The sequence below is a fragment of the Phlebotomus papatasi genome, chromosome 1, assembly GCF_024763615.1.
Source record: "Phlebotomus papatasi isolate M1 chromosome 1, Ppap_2.1, whole genome shotgun sequence".
NCBI classification, from domain to species: domain Eukaryota; kingdom Metazoa; phylum Arthropoda; class Insecta; order Diptera; family Psychodidae; genus Phlebotomus; species Phlebotomus papatasi.
The window spans coordinates 71,271,673-71,292,124 of NC_077222.1; the positions used below are offsets into that span (position 1 = coordinate 71,271,673).

At 33.9% G+C, this 20,452-nt stretch overlaps 3 protein-coding genes across 4 annotated transcripts in view; 2 read left to right on the forward strand and 1 right to left on the reverse strand.

Moving 5' to 3' along the window:
* LOC129800000 (oxysterol-binding protein 1) overlaps nucleotides 1-15,861 on the forward strand; it is a 48,288-nt gene extending 32,427 nt beyond the window's left edge. For both annotated transcript variants that reach the window (XM_055844350.1, XM_055844358.1), the window contains 3 exons: nucleotides 6,333-6,667; nucleotides 6,746-6,883; nucleotides 11,385-15,861. In XM_055844350.1, the coding sequence (XP_055700325.1) occupies nucleotides 6,333-6,667; nucleotides 6,746-6,883; nucleotides 11,385-11,595 (684 nt within the window). In that variant the 3' untranslated portion in view covers nucleotides 11,596-15,861. The remainder of the gene's footprint in view (nucleotides 1-6,332; nucleotides 6,668-6,745; nucleotides 6,884-11,384) is intronic.
* LOC129800096 (torsin-like protein) lies at nucleotides 15,786-19,388 on the reverse strand. Its single transcript, XM_055844477.1, has 2 exons — nucleotides 19,164-19,388; nucleotides 15,786-16,733 (listed from the first exon to the last, which is right to left on the reverse strand). Exons 1-2 carry the CDS (start codon nucleotides 19,372-19,374, stop codon nucleotides 15,910-15,912), a joined length of 1,035 nt encoding a protein of 344 aa, XP_055700452.1. The 5' UTR covers nucleotides 19,375-19,388; the 3' UTR covers nucleotides 15,786-15,909.
* A 96-nt stretch (nucleotides 19,389-19,484) lies between these two features.
* On the forward strand, nucleotides 19,485-20,317 carry LOC129800220 (39S ribosomal protein L30, mitochondrial). The gene is made up of 3 exons (XM_055844497.1): nucleotides 19,485-19,692; nucleotides 19,757-19,883; nucleotides 19,951-20,317. Exons 1-3 carry the CDS (start codon nucleotides 19,568-19,570, stop codon nucleotides 20,236-20,238), a joined length of 540 nt encoding a protein of 179 aa, XP_055700472.1. The 5' UTR covers nucleotides 19,485-19,567; the 3' UTR covers nucleotides 20,239-20,317.
* The last annotated feature ends 135 nt before the right edge of the window (nucleotides 20,318-20,452 follow it).

Sequence of the window (20,452 nt, forward strand, 5' to 3'; positions counted from 1 at the left end):
GATCAACATTATAAATTTCTGAGGGTAAAGAACATCTTTTACCAAATACCAAATCAAAAGGAGCATATTTTGTTTCTGTATGTACGGTTGTATTAAAAGAAAAGCTCCAATAAGGAATCCAACTACTCCAAGTACCAGGGTGCTCTGCCACTTGCATTCTAAGAAATGCACCAAGAGATTTGTGGCTGTTTTCTAGAGCTCCTAAGCTTTCGTGATGATACGCAGTAGAGTTGATTTGAGAAATTTTTAATAATGAGCAAGTTTCTTTAAATACAGACGCCATGAACTCTGTACCCCTATCTGTCGCTACTATTTTAGGAACACCATAACGTAAAATAAAGTTTTCAACAAAATGTCTTGCAACTGTAGCAGCTTCTTTATTTTTAAGTGGATATGCCTCTACATATTTTGTTAATTCACATTGAATAGTTAAGATATAACTAAAATCCTTATTATCTTTCTCCAATGGACCGACAATATCCAAAAATATTTTTTCAAAAGCAGACGTTGCTGTTGATGTTATACATAATTTTTCTTTTACGGGTAGTGAATATTTAAATTTTTGGCATTTTTCACAACATTTTACATATTTTTCGACATCACTCTTAAGTCCTGGCCAAAAGTAGTACTTTTTAATATTATTATACATGCGGTTTGCACCAGCATGACCACTACTTGGTAACAAATGAAATTCATTCATAATTAAATCCTTAGTTTCTTTTAAAACTATCTTCTGAACTCCTTGAACAATACAAATCTTTGGGCCGGCAATAAGTAGTTCTTTAGAAGTTGGGCGCCTCAGATATTGAAGAAAATCGGATATCAGTGCACTGTCGTTTTCTTTAACGATTACAAGTTCTTCAATATTAAATTTTTTGCAGAGATTAGATAATACCCTCAACGATGCATCTCGTGCAACAGTCGATCGGGAATCTAATGCAAAATAGATAGTATTTAAGGATTCAAAGTAAATAACCTTCTTATCTGACGTTGAAAAATATTTCTTTCCTTTGAAATTATCAAGATTAATTTCCGAAACACAACGTAATTCAATGCAATTTTTAGGTCTTTTTAAAATTTCAGCGATTTGCGGTTGATCAGGTCGCAATTCATCAGAAACTTTTAACTTCCCTGTAACATCTTTTTGTTTTTCCATTTTTGCCTGTTGTGCTCTAGTCGTCACGTAAATTGTTGAATTAGAAACTTTTGAATTAAGTTCTTTCAAATGCTTTGAATCTATTACAATGCGAGATAGAGCATCTGCAATTACATTATCTCTACCTTTAATATACTCAACTGAAAAATCAAATTCTTCCAGCTGTAACCGAAAACGTGTAAGTCTACTAGATGGATTTTTGAGACTGAATAGGAATACTAAAGGTCTATGATCAGTCATGATTTTAAATTTTCGACCAAAAATATATGGACGAAAATGTTTACAAGCCCACACTATCGCCAGTAACTCTTTTTCAATAGTCTCATAGTTGCGTTCTGCTTTATTTAGAGACCTGCTGGCGTAGGCAACTGGCTTATTGTCCTTATTTAAGAGCACTGCACCAATGGCATATCCGGAAGCACCTTTTTTTAAAGTAAAAGTATTTTCTTCGGAAAAATCCGGGTATTGCAACACTGGTGGGTGTAACAATGCTTCTTTTAGAGCTTCAAAGGACTTTTGACATTCTTCCGTCCAGTTAAATTTTACTGACTTTTTTGTTAAATGATTTAAAGGGACCGCAAGGGTAGCAAAATTTTTTATAAACTTTCTATAATAATTAACAAAAGCTGTGAAGCGTTTAACTTCTGATGAATTTGTAGGGATTGGATAATGTCTAACAGCTTCTGTTTTTGCCGGATCTGGGATCATACCTTCGGCAGAAATAACATGTCCTAGATACAAGATTTGACGTTTCAAAAATTCACATTTCTGTACGTTTAATTTCAAGTTAACTTCCCTAAGACGTTGGAAAATTTTCATTAAATTTCTGTTATGATCATCCAAGTTTCTACCAAAAACAATCAAGTCATCTAAATATACCAAACACTTGTCATAATTTAGACCACTCATTGCAATAGTCATAAGTCTTGAAAATGAACTCGGCGATATTTTTAGACCCATCGGAAGCCTTGTCATACGATATTGACCTATATCAGTTGTGAATGATGTACATCCTCTTGATTCTTTCGTCAACTCCAACTGATAATATCCCTGTGATAGATCCAAATGCGAAAAATAAATGGCTCCGGATAAAGAATCTAGTATTTCTGTTATATTAGGAAGCGGAAATTTATCATCCTGGATTTGTTTATTCAAAAGTCTATAATCCACAACTACTCGCCATTTCTTTTCTCCATTTTCATCTGCTTTTTTCGGCACAATAAGTAAAGGCGACGACCATTCGCTACGCGTTTCTTCAATTATTCCGTCAGATAACATTTTCTCAATTTGTTTATGAATTTCATTTTTCTGGACTTGAGGTAAGCGATATGGTTTTACATAAATCGGCTGAATGTCAGGTTTTACTTTAATAAATTGTTGGTATAAATTTGTTACAGATAACTTGTCCCCTTTTAAATGAAAAATATCCGAATACTTTGCGCATATTTGTTCTATTGACCATCTTTCTTCTCCTTTCAAATAGTTTAGATTAAGTTCTTTTAGTAAATTTTTGACACGGTCCGCTGAATTTCTTTTTTCTTCAAGTTTGCAAATACAGTACTTATCACTGTCGTGAATCTCAGGTATGAAGTTTTTTAAAATCACGCTCTCATCTCTTACATTCAACATTCGTACTGGGATTATTCCTTCATTCGGTCTTACTAACATACTTGCAACAAATACACCATTGCAAACTTCTTTCGGAACAATCACACAATCTTTTTCCGCATTCGTTCTAAAATATTTCACAATTTCACACCTTGGGGGTAGTATAGTATTAATTGAGTGTGAGGTCTCAATAGGAAAAATAACGTTTTTCCCATTGCACCATAAGGATAGGTTGAAATTTTCGAAATTTATTACCGCAGAAAATTTTGAAAGAAAATCGGAACCGATTATGCCATCGGCCTCTTTAAGAAAGTCTTGTAGGATTAAAAATTCATGTTCAGCACATTCATTCTCAAATTCACACATTACTTTTGCTGATCCTAACGAATATACTGACCCACTTATACCATTAATTTTTATTTTTCTTTCGTCATTCACTTCCATGTTATTTGAAACGCATTCATTCTTTATTGCACTCACCGAAGCACCTGTATCAACCAAAAAACGACATACTTTTTCATTTATTGCAAATCGTACGAAATTCATACCGTTGACTTGAAAAATTTGTTGATTAGGCAAGAAAGGAACGAAAACATTCCCCTGACTGTGAAGAATATTCACCAGTCGAATCATTCAACTCATTTTCTTCATGAAAAATTTGAACATTTTCTTCTTCAGCAAATTGAATGGATTGACCATTTCTTGTATTAAAATTCGATCGTCCATTTGAATTTCCACGATTGGAATTGCCTCTATATGAATTAGAACTTCCCCGCGAGTATCCTCGATTGTTACCGCGAGAATTTCCTCTTAAGTTTCCACGAGAATTTTGATGAGAATTTCCTCTGTTCGATTGCCTAGAATTTCCTCTATGAAAATATCGTCTTCCACTATGTTTTCCTCTTGCGTGAAAGATTTGTGCTGACTCACCACGAGGGTTTTCTTCATCTAACGCTCCTCTAATAGCATCCTTAAGAGAATCATAATTTCGCGCCCGGATAACAGTACTAAGCTGAGAATCCTTTAATCCATTTGCAAAAGAACTTATAGCTATGCGTTCATTATTTTTCTTCAATATTTCATACGCAGAAGAATTTCCTTTTGCTTGTGTTACAGTAAGATCAACGAAAAGGCTTTCAATTGTTTTTCCCGAAATTTTCAAGGGTTTCTTTTCCTTGTTTGGCTGTGCAAAGCCGATGCATCAACGAGGTGTCTGATTTTTGTGGCAACAAATGATGTCTCATATCCTTAAGCAATTCCGCGATGCTTGAGTATTCTGATTTTAAACGAACTTTTGCAGCCTCGGAAAGACGTGTTTTAAGAACAAAGTGTATAAGTAATGATTTTTCTGATGATCCTACTAAAAGATCATACATTTCTAACGAATCAATTAAGCGTTTTGTAACCTCTTCTGTATTATCCATTACAGGTAAAAGATTAGTGGCAGTTCTTAAATCAAAAGTGTGCGCCATGATTGTATTTTTACTTTCTTTATTTTCTCGATTTTCCTCAACTTCTTGTACCTTTCCAACTTCTAAAGTACTAAATTTTTGAGTGCTACTGTGTTCTTCTACAGCTTCAACAGTTTTCTTTATTCTGTATTGTAAAATTGATTTTGATTGATTTACTGCAAATTTTATTTGATCTGAAATTTCTGTACATAGGATTTCATTTCCTTGAGATAAAGTTTCTGAATTTCTTATTTCATTTAATTTTTATTCACAGACGGCTAAAATATCTTCTAATTCTGTGTTTTTTGTATTGACAAATTTTTCTGAATAATTTCTATGTGGACCGTCTTTTTTAAGATTGATTAAAATTTGATTTGCCCTGTCCAATAGTCTTCTTAATTGTTCCATAAGGTATTTAATTTTACAAACTTTGATCTTAGAAACTTATACATCTGACCTTTTCGTGTAGAGATGTTGGGTGTCTGATGATCTTATTCTGGATCACAAATAAGTTCCTTCTGATCTACTTTCCAAGAATCGTTGAAGATCTCAATGATGTTGTACCACAAGTCTACAGCAACTAGCAATACCGCCATGCAGCTTCCTCCGATTGACAATGCTTTTCTGTCAATTTTCATGCTGAAGAATGCTTTTTTTTTTTGTGCTCGACACTGAAGATAAGTTGAAGGAGATGATTTTCTGCGACATTCCACAATTTTTCCATTTATTCTGGTTTTATTTACTAATTTATTTTTCTTTTTAACACTTTTAGAGTTTCCAGTTCATTTTTGCCGTTTGGATAGTTCACTTTTCATTTATTTATGTATTTATTTATTTTTTTTTTTTTGGATTTTTATTCACTTTTCTATTTTCTTTTTCTTTAAACTCCTAATTCTGCTCGGCGACGGTTTAGTTCTCGATGTACCTCTTTTTTCATGATTTCCCGCAATTTTTGAACCGCGTATCCGATGATCATGATTACTAATATCACTATTAGTATTATTAAACACATTTCAGTTAGTGTTACACCGTTTTTCACACTGTCAGAATTTCCACCACCGTTTTGAGCTATGATGATTTCTTCCTCTTTACTGTGTGGATTGCCCATATTGTTCTTCAATAATGTTCTCCGTAATTTCACTGAATTTCTCTTCTTGCACTTTTACTTCACTATTACTCAGAAAACTACCAAGTCTGGCAGGATCGCCATCCAATATGCCGAATCTTGGTGAACAAGAAAAGAACACTTCTGTTCTCATTGACTTCTTTATTCCAACTCTTACTTTCTACATAAAGTACAATATTAAAAGTAACACAAAAATGCTGAATAGGGAGTGCAGGTGAGTGGACTTCCACTGAACCTCGCTCCCTATGATATTGCTTAATAACCTAGATTAAAATAATGCAAATGCAATCAATACATATTAAGATAGGGTTCGCACCCATCTATCACAATAGACTCACTATGTAGAGAGGGAGAGTGAGAGAAAGGGAGAGTGAGGGAGTGCTATATATATGGGGAAAGCTTGTCCGACGCCGCTTCTCCCGCTTTTTTTTCCGCCTGACGCTAATAGCAAATTTACTTAAAACTGAAATTTTTAAAGTGAAATATCTCGAGAACCGTTCGACGAATGTCTTAATTTCTTTTTTTAAATCGGTCTAAATTTTCTGGACTACAACATAAACATAAAAAATTCAAAATCGCATACCTAGATTTCGAGATAAACTACAAAACGTGTTTTTTAACCGGTTTAGAACCGGTTTTTCAAAAAACTAATAGCACAGAAAGTGTCGTACTTACGCGCGCGTAGATATATTTTTAAAAAAATTTATGAAGATATCTCTATCCAAACCAGAGATATTGCGTACTACGGACGATCGGACCCGAAATTGCCAGCTTATGATTTTCGGCAACAGGGATGTTCAAAACATATACCCTGTGAATTTCAGCTCGATCGGAGCACTTTGAGAAAATCCGACGATTACAATAGATGTGATTAGAAGGAATCACACCTAAAAAAAATAGATTTTATATTGTTACAGTGTTCAGTTAATAATTTATCAATTTACACTTTGTGATTCATCTTTTCCCCCTATCTTTGTTAAAATCCCAAAAGGTCACAACCACCGTCCATAATATAATTGTGGGCAAACTGTGGGTGGATCATCATGGAGATATGGATATTGTGGGAGAAAACAGTGCCACAGGGATAAAATGCCATTTGAAATATATTCCCTATTCATACTTTACACGTGACACCCAGAGACGCGTCAAAGGGGTTGTGATGAATGCAGATGGTCAGGTGAAGTGGGTGTTGAATGGTACGTGGGACAATAAAATTGAAATAGCTCCCGTGATATCGACCAATGGCACCAAAGACAGTCCAATTTACAAAACGGGCAATTACAAAACCATCTGGTCGAGACGTCTGCCCCCCTTGGATAGTGATAAGTAAGTGTCCTTTTGGGACTTTTTAATCATCATGGAGATCTTCAATTGAGAAAAACGTTCATTTGTTTTTTTTTGTAGGTATTATAGTTTCACAACGCTAGCGTGTCAATTGAATGAATGGGAGGAAGATGTGGCGCCAACGGACTCACGAAGGAGACCCGATCAGAGACTCATGGAGGAGGGAAAATGGGATGATAGCAACTCGGAAAAAGTCAGGTATGTGAAAATGTTTCCATCAACAAAAATCTTTTATGATTGTATAATTTTATTGTTCGAACTCTACAGAGAAAGCCATATAAAATCGAAATATCCATTTCCATCTTCCGAAGATAAATTTATTCAATTCATATAACGTTGGAAATCATACGATTTATGACAAATGCAATTTGCTCAAGGACTATTTGAATGACCTTGATTTGACTTTGAATGACCCTAATTTAGTGAATTCATGCACATAGAACAATTTCGTTTAATCATATTAGAAAAACAAATGGTTTTCGGGGAAAATTTTATGCATTTTCCGATAGTATTGCGTTAATATAGTACCACTATGGCAATAACTCAAAATCGACCAAAATGTAAGTTAGAACACTTGCATTTTGAGGAGACGATATAACATTGGAAAGTCCAACAGGGACTGATTCGATGTATTTTTTGCCTCTATGAACGATAAGGACAAAAATAGCCCAAAAATTTAAATAATTTTTCTGCTAATACCAAATATAATAATTTTCGCTCTAAAGAAAAATATTACGTCTAAGTATTGTAGGTTTTATTTCCAAAATGGTTTTTCTTAAAAAAAAAAATGGAAGTATAAAAAATAAATAAAATTAATTATGAATTTTAGAATTTAAAAAATCGACAATTTTTAGCTTAAATATTTACTGCATAGCAAATAGCTAGAGACTTGCAAAAAATATTCTAGATTCCTTCAACCTTCTACTTTACAATTATGTACAGACATAAGAAAAAGGTAACTTTAGGTAGTCAGGCAAAATTATTTTCTTTATGGGACACCGGTGTTCCAATCGTCCATAAAGGATTAAAGAGGCTCAAGAGAACATATTTCTCAACCGAATGGTAGGTATGATATTCAGGCTCGTTAGAAAAGCCTTGTAATTTCTCACAAATTTAAACCGTTTCCAATCGTTTATGAACCATTAATGAATCGGTTATGAACCGATAATTAATTCTTATCCGAAAATTATAATATATTTACTCTTAAGCAATTTTGGCAATCTTTTGAGCGATTTATAAATCGGTTCAAATCGACTGTGAACCGGTGAACGGTAAATGATACGAAAGTGCTTTCAATTCAAGCATTTCGCGAAACATGGGATGCTTTGTCAGCCTTTTTCAACAGTTTTTCAGAAAGAGCAATTTTAGTTTACGGACTTATTATTCACAAAATATTCTGTTATGACAATATTTCTCGTTTTATACATAAATACAGTGCCCTATTGTACCTATAAATCGTGATGGGTCATGAAGATCTATAAATAAAAAATATAAATGTAAAATATACAATAAAAAATATTTTTTTTATAATATTGCGAAAAATCATAAAATTAGCATTTTTTAAGTGATTAATAATTTTGTGATTTTTCGAAATCTATATAACATCCAAAGGTGATAACTACAGCCAATCGCATTATAAAATGACTAAAAAGATTATTAAACCCATTAAACCGATTAAAAGAATAAAGTCCAATTTGCATAATTGGACTTTCATTTGCTGCAAGCACAGAAAATTTAAAAGAAAATTGTAAACTTTAACAACTTTTCATAAAAAATTATCCAAATGCTTATAAACAACGTCGGATGGGGAATGAAACTTTATCTAATGACGAACTTAGTACATTTTTGTGTTATTTAATGCATTGACAACAAAATTATAGTAGTAGTTTTGACTTATAGTGAAATATAATTATTCACAGATGATCCAACAGAAAAATAACTCTCATTACAATTAAAATTTTACGGTCTGTAAAATAAGCGATATAACTGTATTTCCGTCCAAACTTAAATAAATCCCTAATAAAATCATAAATAATGATAAAGTTGGTTAAAAATAAAAATAAACAGTAATTTAGAGATAGATGGCAAATTACAAAATAATTGAGTAAAAACCACAAGGATGCAAGCAATTCTATCAAAATTATTTCCCAAGGTTCCATACTGGGAATAATTTTATTTTAATGAGAAGCTCGTGTTTTGGCACGTCTGTTTGAAATCTAATATTCAATTATCTCAATTAGTGAAAAATTTAACTTTAGTATTACTTTATAAGAACTTATTTTCCATTCAAGAAGATAATGAAATTATTGACATTTTTTTTAAAGTATTTTTAAAGGTTTTAATATTTTAACTCTTTCGTCTCTTTTGGGACTGTAGTACCCAAAGAAGCATATGCATTTTCTATGAAAAACAATGTTTTTTTAATTATTCAGAACTGATAAAAACCCTATTCTTGTGGATGATTACAAACTATAAGGATGTCCAAATGTAAGATATTTTTTGTAGGACCTCAATTAATTCCTGAGCTTAGATATTTTGATTAAAAATTGTGATAAATTTTCACAATTTTTAATCAAAAATATCTAAGCTCAGGAATTAATTGAGGTCCTACCAAAAATATCTTATATTTGGACATCCTTAGAGTTTGTAATCATCCACAAGAATCGAATTTTTATCAGTTCTGAATAATTTAAAACATTGCTTTTCACTGAATATTCATATACTGCTTTGGGTACTCAGAGTCCCAAAAGAGACGAAAGAGTTAACTCTTTCCGGATCGCAGCATATGCTGCAAGCCATTTTCACAATTTTTAATCAAAAATATCTAAGCTCAGGAGTTAATTGGGATACTGCAAAAAATATCCTAGATTTGGACATCCTTATAGTTTGTAATCATCCACAAGAATCGGATTTATATCAGTTCTAATTAATTAAAAAACATTGTTTTTCATAGAATATTCATATGCTTCTTTGGGTACTACAGTCCCAAAAGAGACGAAAGAGTTAACAGAAGGTTTTACACTTTCAATTATTTCCATACAAGTTTACGCAAAATATTCTAGTAGGGTAAAATTTAGGATTCCGAAACATTAATTTAAAATTCAAGAATAACTTAATATCTTCATTAATAAAAATCGATAAAATAGTCGTCAGAATATTCTTGAATTTTATTAATTATTTGAAAATTAAAATCAGAACTTCCCAATTGGATTGACCTGAATTCTGCGTTTCCGAAATTAAAAATTTTACCTTTAGTTCATCAACTTCAGAAAAAACCATAATTTATTATTAAATTAGTGACTTCATAATCACTATCTCAGCCCTGATAATCCTCATTCCCAAAGTTGGCAAGCCAGTGAGTCCGTCTGAATATAATCCAATAAGTCTGTTACCTATTCTTTCAAAGCGCTTTGAGGCTTTACTTCTTGAGCAGATCACTGGTTAATTAGACTTTTCGCGTCTTCTTGCTAGATTTCAATCAGGATTTCGCGCTGGGCACCACTAGTGTGCGCTACTTCGTGTCTAATTCGACATTGTCCAATCTATGAACAATCGCAGACTAATCTTCTCTTAGCATTTTTCCTAAGCTTTTGATAGCATCTCTCATGATTTCCTCTCTGCTTCAAAGTTTATGAGAAATTTATTTATTTGTCCTCGGCAATGTCTCGGATTGCGTCCTACCTCCGTGGACGCACTCAAAGGATTAGAAAGAGCAGCCGCTTAACGGAGCCTGCAAGTTTATTATGTTGCGTGGCTCAGGGGTCCTTTTTGGACCAATTTCTCTTTTTCCTGTTTATAAACAACCTTTCGTAAGTTTGCTCGATTGTTCTTATCACTTAGATCTAGATACAGATGATTTGCAATTATTTTCTGAGTATTATTCATGCAATCTAACCGAGACTTATAGCCACCTAAATATATTATATTTTTGGCTCGCATCGAGACCTTAAAAGCAATTCGAAATGGATTTATTTTAACACATAAAAAAATCACAGGGCCTCATAATCTTTAAAAGATCGTGATATTGCAATGCTTAGCTTCACTCCCGGTTCCTGGAGCCTCTGTCAGGGGTCGAGGACTGTTAATTCCTAGAGCTAATTCGAATCATCTTTCTCATACGTTCTTTATCAAGGAAGTAGTACACTGAGAAAAAAAGAGGGTGCGATTAACTTTTTTTCCTCATAACTTTAACACTTTTTAGGTGTAAAAAATATCAACATTTTTTAATGTTAATTTTACACCTTTTGAGGGTAAAATCAACATGGAAGAAGGGTAACTTTAACCCATAATACACCTAAAAAGGGTAATATTTACACCGTTCTCGGATCAATAATTCAGGGTAAAATTAACATTTCTGGAATGTTATTTTAACTTTTTCGGACTTCTCTCAGTGTAATATTTAATCCAGTTCCTCCGAGTATCAAACTATGTATTGACGGAATAACGAGATACCTTTTTAAGGATAAAATTAACATTGAAAAGGGTAAATTTTACCCTTAATACACCTAAAAAGGGTAATATTTTCACTGATTTTTGATCAATACTGCAGGATAAAATTAACATTTCCGAAATGCTATTTTAACTTTTTCGGATTTCTCTCAGTGTACGATGCTTATAATCACATTATGCATTATTTTGGAAAGGCTTAATTAAAATTTAGTTATTCAATTGAAATTTTGGCCTTTTGTCCTCCCTACAGACTCGAAGAAGCACAACGATTGCGCCGAAGAGAACGGGAAGCAGAGGCAGAGAGTGCAGCTTCAGAAGGACGTCCATATCCACCTTATGAACCTGTTTGGTTCACAAAGCTTAAGGAAGAGGGGAATGATACATTGTTTCATGTGTACAAAGGAAACTACTGGGAGTGCAAAAACAAGCAAGACTGGTCAAAGTGTCCTAGTATCTTCTGAGAAACTGAATTTCCTCGTGTCCAGGACGTATTACGTTGTGCGGATATATAGGTGAAAAAAAAATTAATCTACCATGAGAGTAATTTTTTGTATAATGTGAAAATGACAATTTTCAATGAGATAGATTTGCAATTTGCAATTACAATTTGAGAAAAAAAAAAGTTTTCATAGAATAAAAAAGACTTCATGTCTCTTTTGGCTTAAAAACTTTTTTGACATTCTGAATAGCAGAATTTTCATGAGGATATAATGCTACAGCAACAACAAAAGTAAATAAAATTGAAAAATAATTTTTTTATTGAATAATATTCAAATATTTGACAAAAAGAAACAACAAATATGAGAAAGAACTATAACAGTGAATTTATGGAAAATTGAATATTTCTTGTGAATGTAAAGAGATTTAAGAAAAAAAAAGAAGAACTTTCAATAGGCTGTCAAGTTAATGAAATAAAATGAGGATTAAAGAAAAAAACGAAAACAAATATGCTACTCCCAATACACAAAATGTATTAAATGAATATATATAAATAACCACATTTAGGTGAAATCACTGAATTATCTCTAAAATATCCCTCTCACCTAATGTAACATTGTCTTTTTATGCAGTTTGTAGGCATCGAGTATTTTTTAGAAATCGTTATTGCGTTGAAAATCAAAATTAATTCTTTCTAATTAATACACTTTACCGTAATTTAATTTAAAAATAAAACTAAGAAATTTTGCAGGGAGATATTCGAATTCTTGAGTAAGTTCTACCCAGAAATTTCAAGCTTATGCCTTCTACAGTCAAGTGTGCTAATCCGGGCGCTTCGCTATCTGGATCGTTTATGACTAATCCACTTAAAATAATATTTTTTTATTTTTATTTTCGTAATATAATCACTAAAGTAACATAATATAACTATTCAAATTTGATAAAAAGCAAAAATAATATTTTTATTCATTAAATAAGTGAGTGTAATCGACTCATTTCAATTTTGTGACATTTGGGTTCTTCACTAAAAATTTTCTAGCAGTGATATTTTCGCTAATGACAGCTGGTTGATTGAAAACATTTATTGTTTTTTCCTTGTGAAAAAAAGTATTTTAAATCCAAATGTTTAATTAAAAGTGAATTAGCGAAAAGATGACCCACTTACTGCATGCTGACTTATTTCAGTATTATCATTATTTTATAAATTTTCTTTAATATTTTTGATAATTTTTTTTAATATTATGTTTCTGAATGAAACAGTGAATAATTCTATGGATTTAGAAGAAGTAAAAAAGAATATCATCAGTCCAAAAACAAGCGTTTAAGTAGCACTCTTCGGAAAACGATCCATTTACCCCACCTTACTATAATTTTTTTGTAAAATGGACATGTTTAATGTTGTCTACACACTAGCACTAGAAGCTATTTTAGTCAAAAATTGCGCCTTTTAAAAAATTCTGACGTTTCTGCCAACAACACTGAGGAAAAAAGAGGGTGCGATTAACATTTTTTCCTCATAACTTAACACATTTTAGGTGTAAAAATATATCAACATTTTTTAATGTTAATTTTACACCTTTTTAAGGGTAAAATTAACATGAAAAAGGGTAACTTTAACCCTCAATACACATAAAAAGGGTAATATTTACACCGATTTCGGATCAATACTGCAGGATAAAATTAACATTTCCGGAATGTTATTTTAACTTTTCGGATTTCTCTCAGTGAAGGATAGGGAAAAATTTCTTTAAAAAGGCATTTTTTAAGGAATTGTTTCTAGGGTGTAGAGGTCATAAAGGATAATATCTTTGACCTTGAAAAGAAATAACGTAAGGTTTCAAGGTTATTAGCATGTATGAACAAAATATCCATCTGGGCAACATCTAGAGAAGGAGCGGTTTGAGGGAAAAGTAAGATTATCATTTTAATCTCAGTGACCTCTATTAGTAAAATGACATTTAACTCTTTCGCGTCATTAGGGTCATATATGACCCGGGGAAAAAACAATTTTTTTTGATTTTTTTTTAAATTGAAATCTATCTGTTTGTGCACGACATCATAATAGAAGGATGTAAGATTCTTGGCTAATTTTCTCAAGACTCCAGATATTCAGGAAAAGAAAATATTTGATATCAAAAGTCACGAATTTCGAACTTTGTGAAATGACTTTTCCTTTTCAAAATTTTTTATATTCATTTATTTTTTTCAGCAAAAAGTTCTTTAGAAACACAAAATAGAATATCTAAAGATTGTATATTGCATATTTTGATATAATAAACTACTCTCAATTTTCCTAGAAAAGCACGTAGAATTTTCCGGGTCATATATGACCCTATTGTCGGCAAGGGTAAAAGTTTATGAAAGTGTTTTCGTGCCAACAATGTAGTTGGGACATTGTTTTTCTTTGTGAAATCCAGGAGGAAAATATATTGCTCCTGGACATTTCGTCTTATATCTGATGAATTATAACATATTTTGCAATATTTTAGAGTATTCTGCAAGTGTCCCATATTGTGCAATTGTATTGTGTCCGAATAAATATGTAGATAAGTTTATTTTTGCCAAATACCATTCAAAATAGTGTGACAGAGACTGTTCAAGGCATTACACAGGAGGATTCCTTGAACACCAGGAGTACAGTGTCCATCAAAACAATCCAGTTTGCCATGGTTTTGGCCAAATTAATAAGTTCAAACAAAAAAAATCTTACAAAGCCCGTGATATAGATTTTGATAATGGTATGTACACTTCCCTTGAGGACAATAGGGTCATATATGACCCGGGGTTTTTCCGAGTTTTGACGCAATGGAAATTTATTTTCCTCTCAGAACTATTATATTTTTGATCATAAAGTATTATGAAAACCCCAATTTTACATGAATTCACTTGCTGAATAAAAGTGTGACGCGAAAGAGTTAAAAGATTAATCAGTTCGATTAACTTATCAAACTTTCAATATTTCCGTTCGCTTCTGGGGATTCGCTTGTAAAAATATTTACAAAAAAAGAGGAACTTATTATTACTTACTTGTAAAGGAGGCGTGGCCTAATTTTAACTGCTCGAACACCAAGAGAGAGCAGTTTTTTAACTCATGATAAGGAGGCTGGACATTATTATCGTCATATTTTTAATTTTCATGACATTTTTAACGTTTATGCAGAACATTATGATAAAGATTGTCTAATTTAAGATGCAAACCAAATTCACTCTTGTAACTACACTGAGAAAAAAAGAGGGTGCGATTAACTTTTTTTCCTCATAATTTTAACACTTTTTAGATGTAAAAATATATCAAAATTTTTAAAGTTAAATTTACACCTTTTTAAGAGTAACATTAACATGAAAAAGGGTAACTTTAACCCCCAATACACCTAAAAAGGGTAATATTTACACCGATTTTGGATCAATACTGCAGGGTAAAATTAACATTTCCGGAATGTTATTTTAACTTTTTCGGATTTCTCTCAGTGTATAAACAAAATTATGTTCGGTTATTGTTTGTTTATGGAAACTGTGTCTTGGATTAAGGGGAAATGGTGTGTTATACGAGATGTTAAATATTGCACATAGCTAGCTCTGTTTATAACCAGATAATCGTCTTACTGAAAAGGAATAGTTCTAAGTTCAGCAACTTAACTCAAGAAATCGAATACTTACCTCCCCGTGCAAAGTGCGAAACTTCAAATAAAATGCGGTAATTGTGTTTCACTTTTTTATTCCTAACATAGTCTTCCTGAAAATTACATTTGGGTTTTTAATGCGATGTTCTGGATTAAAGCCTATGCAATCTGTTGTTTTTTTTGTATACACAGAATGATGCGAAATATGAGTATGATCAGTATGTTAGATTTTTAATGCAGAGCTACAGTTCAACACCAAAATTCTTAGGCTGTCCAATTAATTTATTATAATGGTATTTCACGGTGAATAAATTTTGAAAAGTATCAAAAAAAATAATGGACATGACTTGTGCTAAGAATTTTGGGATGCAACTGTTGTATGTACACAATTCTCCTATTAAATAGCTTCAAATTTATACTTTTCATGTTTTAACATGGAATGAATGTTCGGGTTTCGAATGGTGTTAAGTGAAGAAGGTAAATAAGAAGGAAAATAGAATTTTTGAAAAATAAGATTTGCAAAGGAATAAATGTTTTAGGTGAAAAGTCTCTGTGTAAATATGTTGGAAAGGGAATGATGAAAATGATGAAGCTGCTTGTAATTAATTTAATTGATAAAAAAAATTACTAAAGTACAGGACTTTAATAAAAATATTAATTACAAAAAAATCAACATTTATTTACACAATTTCGACTTAATTGAAGGAAAGGTTTTTTTTAGTCATTCGCTGCCACCAATCCAACTTTCTTTTCCAGCTTCTTGCATCCGTGCACGGCGAAGAATTCATTCTCCTTTTCATATGTCACACTATTGAGGACTGCGTCGAGTCGTTCCTTGCTCGGATAGGGCATACCAATTCGCTGGAATTCCTGCTCAATGCACTTCTTCACGTGACGCTGCTCAAGTGGCAGAAATGGTATGAAGTGGTCAATGAGGGCATTCTCAATTGTTCCACTCTTCTCTAGCGCCCCATTCGAATTGTACATGCTCAGCTCTGTTAGTTTTTCGAAGTGATGGAGTTGGGTATCTTCTCGACTCTCGCCCCTTCTCATCAGAGTAGCCAGGTGCTGTGATATCTCCAGTCCACCAGCATTTGAGATGAAGATAAAAACTGCCTTGGTGAAGTCAATGTTGTCATTTGACTCACCATGATCGAGCGTAGACGTGATACCTTCCAATATTCCAGGAGGCATTTTGTCCACCTCATCGAACACAAAGAGTGACAGAGGACAATCTTTAACTGCATCCCTAACGGTCTTCAGTAGTTGCTCCTTGTACACATTGGCCCTGTCTACCAAGGTAAAACTCACACGCCCATTGAATTTGTGCACAAACTTACTATCCATGCCCTTCTTGTAAATGGCTCTCTTCATCACATTCGACACAGTAGTCTTACCTATCCCTGAAGTTCCCTGAAAACTCATCACAAGTGGCTTTGAGGACTTCTCCAAGTTCTTGTAGTGATAATTGAGTGCTTTTGAGACTACATCTATTGCTATATGCTGACCAAAGATTGTTTGTTCGAGTTCTTCCTTGAGTTCTGGAAATAAATAAAAAGACACGAAGTCAGCCGGATACCGGATGAGGCTAAAGCGTAACTCATTTTGGAGAACCCGAGCCAATCTGGCTTTGCAATTTGGGAAACACGGGAACCTATACATTTTTCAGGGAAACCATATATTTTCAGGGAACCCACAGGGACCTGTAATTGATGATACATTTATCAGGAAACTCACAGGGAACCCTTAGATTTTTAAGGGAACCCACGAGGAATCCATACATTTATCAGGAAACTCACAGGGAACCCTTAGATTTTTAAGGGAACCCACGAGGAATCCATACATTTATCAGGAAACTCATACATTTTTCATGGAACCCACGAGGAATCCTTACATTTATCAGGAAACTCACAGGGAACCCGGGGAACCCTTAGATTTTTAAGGGAATCCACGAGGAATCCATACATTTATCAGGAAACTCACAGGGAACCCTTAGATTTTTAAGGGAACCGACAAGGAATCCATACATTTTATCAGGAAAGTATTGAGGATCCCATACATTTTTCATGGAATCCACGAGGAACCCATACATTTATCAGGAAACTAACAGGGAACCCGGGGAATCCATACATTTATCAGGAAACTCACAGGGAACCCTTAGATTTTTAAGGGAACCCACGAGGAATCCATACATTTATCAGGAAACTCACAGGGAACCCTTAGATTTTTAAGGGAACCCACGAGGAATCCATATATTTATCAGGAAACTCACAGGGAACCCTTAGATTTTTAAGGGAACCCACGAGGAATCCATACATTTATCAGGAAACTCACAGGAAACCCTTAGATTTTTAAGGAAATCCACGAGGAATCCATACATTTATCAGGAAACTCACAGGGAACCCTTAGATTTTTAAGGGAACCCACGAGGAATCCATACATTTATCAGGAAACTCACAGGGAACCCTTAGATTTTTAAGGGAACCCACGAGGAACCCATACATTTATCAGGAAACTCACAGAGAACCCGGGGAACCCATACATTTTTCAGGGAACCGACGAGGAATCCATTTTATCTGGAATGTATTAGGTATCCCATACATTTTTCAGGGAACGCACGAGGAACCCATACATTTATCAGGAAACTCACAGGGAACCCTTAGATTTTTAAGGGAACCCACGAGGAATCCATACATTTATCAGGAAACTCACAGGGAACCCTTAGATTTTTAAGGGAATCCACGAGGAATCCATACATTTATCAGGAAACTCAGAGGGAACCCTTAGATTTTTAAGGGAACCGACAAGGAATCCATACATTTTATCAGGAAAGTATTGAGGATCCCATACATTTTTCATGGAATCCACGAGGAACCCATACATTTATCAGGAAACTAACAGGGAACCCGGGGAATCCATGCATTTATCAGGAAACTCACAGGGAACCCTTAGATTTTTAAGGGAACCCACGAGGAATCCATACATTTATCAGGAAACTCACAGGGAACCCTTAGATTTTTAAGGGAACCCACGAGGAATCCATATATTTATCAGGAAACTCACAGGGAACCCTTAGATTTTTAAGGGAACCCACGAGGAATCCATACATTTATCAGGAAACTCACAGGAAACCCTTAGATTTTTAAGGGAATCCACGAGGAATCCATACATTTATCAGGAAACTCACAGGGAACCCTTAGATTTTTAAGGGAACCCACGAGGAATCCATATATTTATCAGGAAACTCACAGGGAACCCTTAGATTTTTAAGGGAACCCACGAGGAATCCATACATTTATCAGGAAACTCACAGGGAACCCTTAGATTTTTAAGGGAACCCACGAGGAATCCATACATTTATCAGGAAACTCACAGGGAACCCTTACATTTTTAATGGAACCTACGAGTAATCCATATATTATCAGGAAACTCACTGGGAACCTGGGGAACCCATATAAAATTGTCAGGAAACTCACGGAAAAATCCGAAGAAGCCATACATTTTTCAGGAAACTCTCGGGGAACTTATATATTTTTACAGGGTACCCTGAGAGCTCATGGATTGCTCAGAGAACTCTAGAAACTCGGGAAACCCATAAATCTTATCAGGAAACCCATACATGTTCCAGGGAACTCATTGGAAACCCAGATATTTTTACAAGGAATCCGGAGACCTCATACATTTTTCAGGGTACTCATGGGGAACTCGGTGAACCCATAAATTTCGTCAGGGAACCTAAGGGGAACCCATATTTTTCAGGGAACCCATATATTTTTTTCAGGGAACTCAGGGAAGCCCCATGCATTTTTTCATGGATTCCGGGGAAACCATATATTTCTTCGGGGAACTCGAAGATTTCATTTTTTTTCTCTAGAGCCTACGAAGAACACGAGGAATCCATATATTTTTTTTGGGGGGAACTACTCTGCACCGGGAATTCTGGACTGTCAGAAAAGTGCCAAATAACTTACGCTTCATATTCATCGGGATATAATCTGGAGTACAACACTCATACCACCGGCAATATGTGTTTAACTTAATAGTGTTGTAGTTAAATCCAAGAGCTGCTAGGGCAGCTGATCCTCCTGTGATTACTCCAAATGTCGTTATTGGTTCAAGACACGCAACATTTACAAAGCAAATCATCAAGTAAAACAGGAATATCACCCAAAATAACTGCATTTTAACACGGACTACTAAATCCTATTAAAATAAATTAATCTGCTAATAAGGGCGCTTTTTAATCACATTCAAGAAAATCCTGCCACGCGCGTTTCCACTTTCCAGCTACATCAATGCCATCACTGGAAACCATTGGAAAGTATGGGAAGGTCGAAGTGAAAAAAAAGCAAACACGCCAAGTGAGCTCTAAAAAATGGATAAAATACTGCTTAGCCCAGCAATTATTTGCAGATTATCTGTGAGATACTTTGGAAAACATAATAAGCGTTGGGTTTACAAGGATGGTGTCCGATATGGGAAGATTCTCTACTATCCCCGGTAAATTTTGAGGTTATGTTGGTATAAATATTTTTATTTTCTACAGTTTCCCTGATTTTTTCAGTGATCCTGACCACAAAGACCCACCAATTGAGCCTTCAAAACTGTTCATGGTGAAGAGAATAAAGCCATACAAGGGAATCCCTTTTTGGGAAAAGAGAATTATAAGAGACCTGGGAATTGATGAGAGTGTAAGAAGGAATAAACATATAATTGTCAGGTTTTCTTTAATTCTTCTTTAATTTTTCATCGTTTCAGACAAGTGAAATTGCAATTGTAAAAAACACCCCAGAAATGAATACACTTTTGTGGAAAGTGAAACACTTGGTGAAAATCACTCCTATTACTTTCCCTTACGGAGAACCTACGGAAGAAGACATCAATTACACCTTTCTGAAGGAGACAGGAGAATGCATAGTGGCCAAAGAAATCAAGGTGGACGACAGTAGATTACAAGCAACAGAGAAATTTGTAAAGGATCAAAAACGTCTTGATATGGATACTCTTAAAAGAGATTCTCGCCTGAAATGGCTCAATCCTTGGTAGAAAAAATGTTTTTGTAGTACGAATGGCAGGAAATATATTTGAGTTGTAATTCTTAAATATATTTAAGTTAGTTATTTTATGCTTTTTTTTATATATATTCTTCAAGAAGGCAGTTTTGGAGTTGACCGGGCAGGGCATTTCCAGTTTGAGTAGGGGATGTTTACCTTTTTTCTGGAATAAATTGGAAGTCACATTCAAATTCAACGGGAATTTC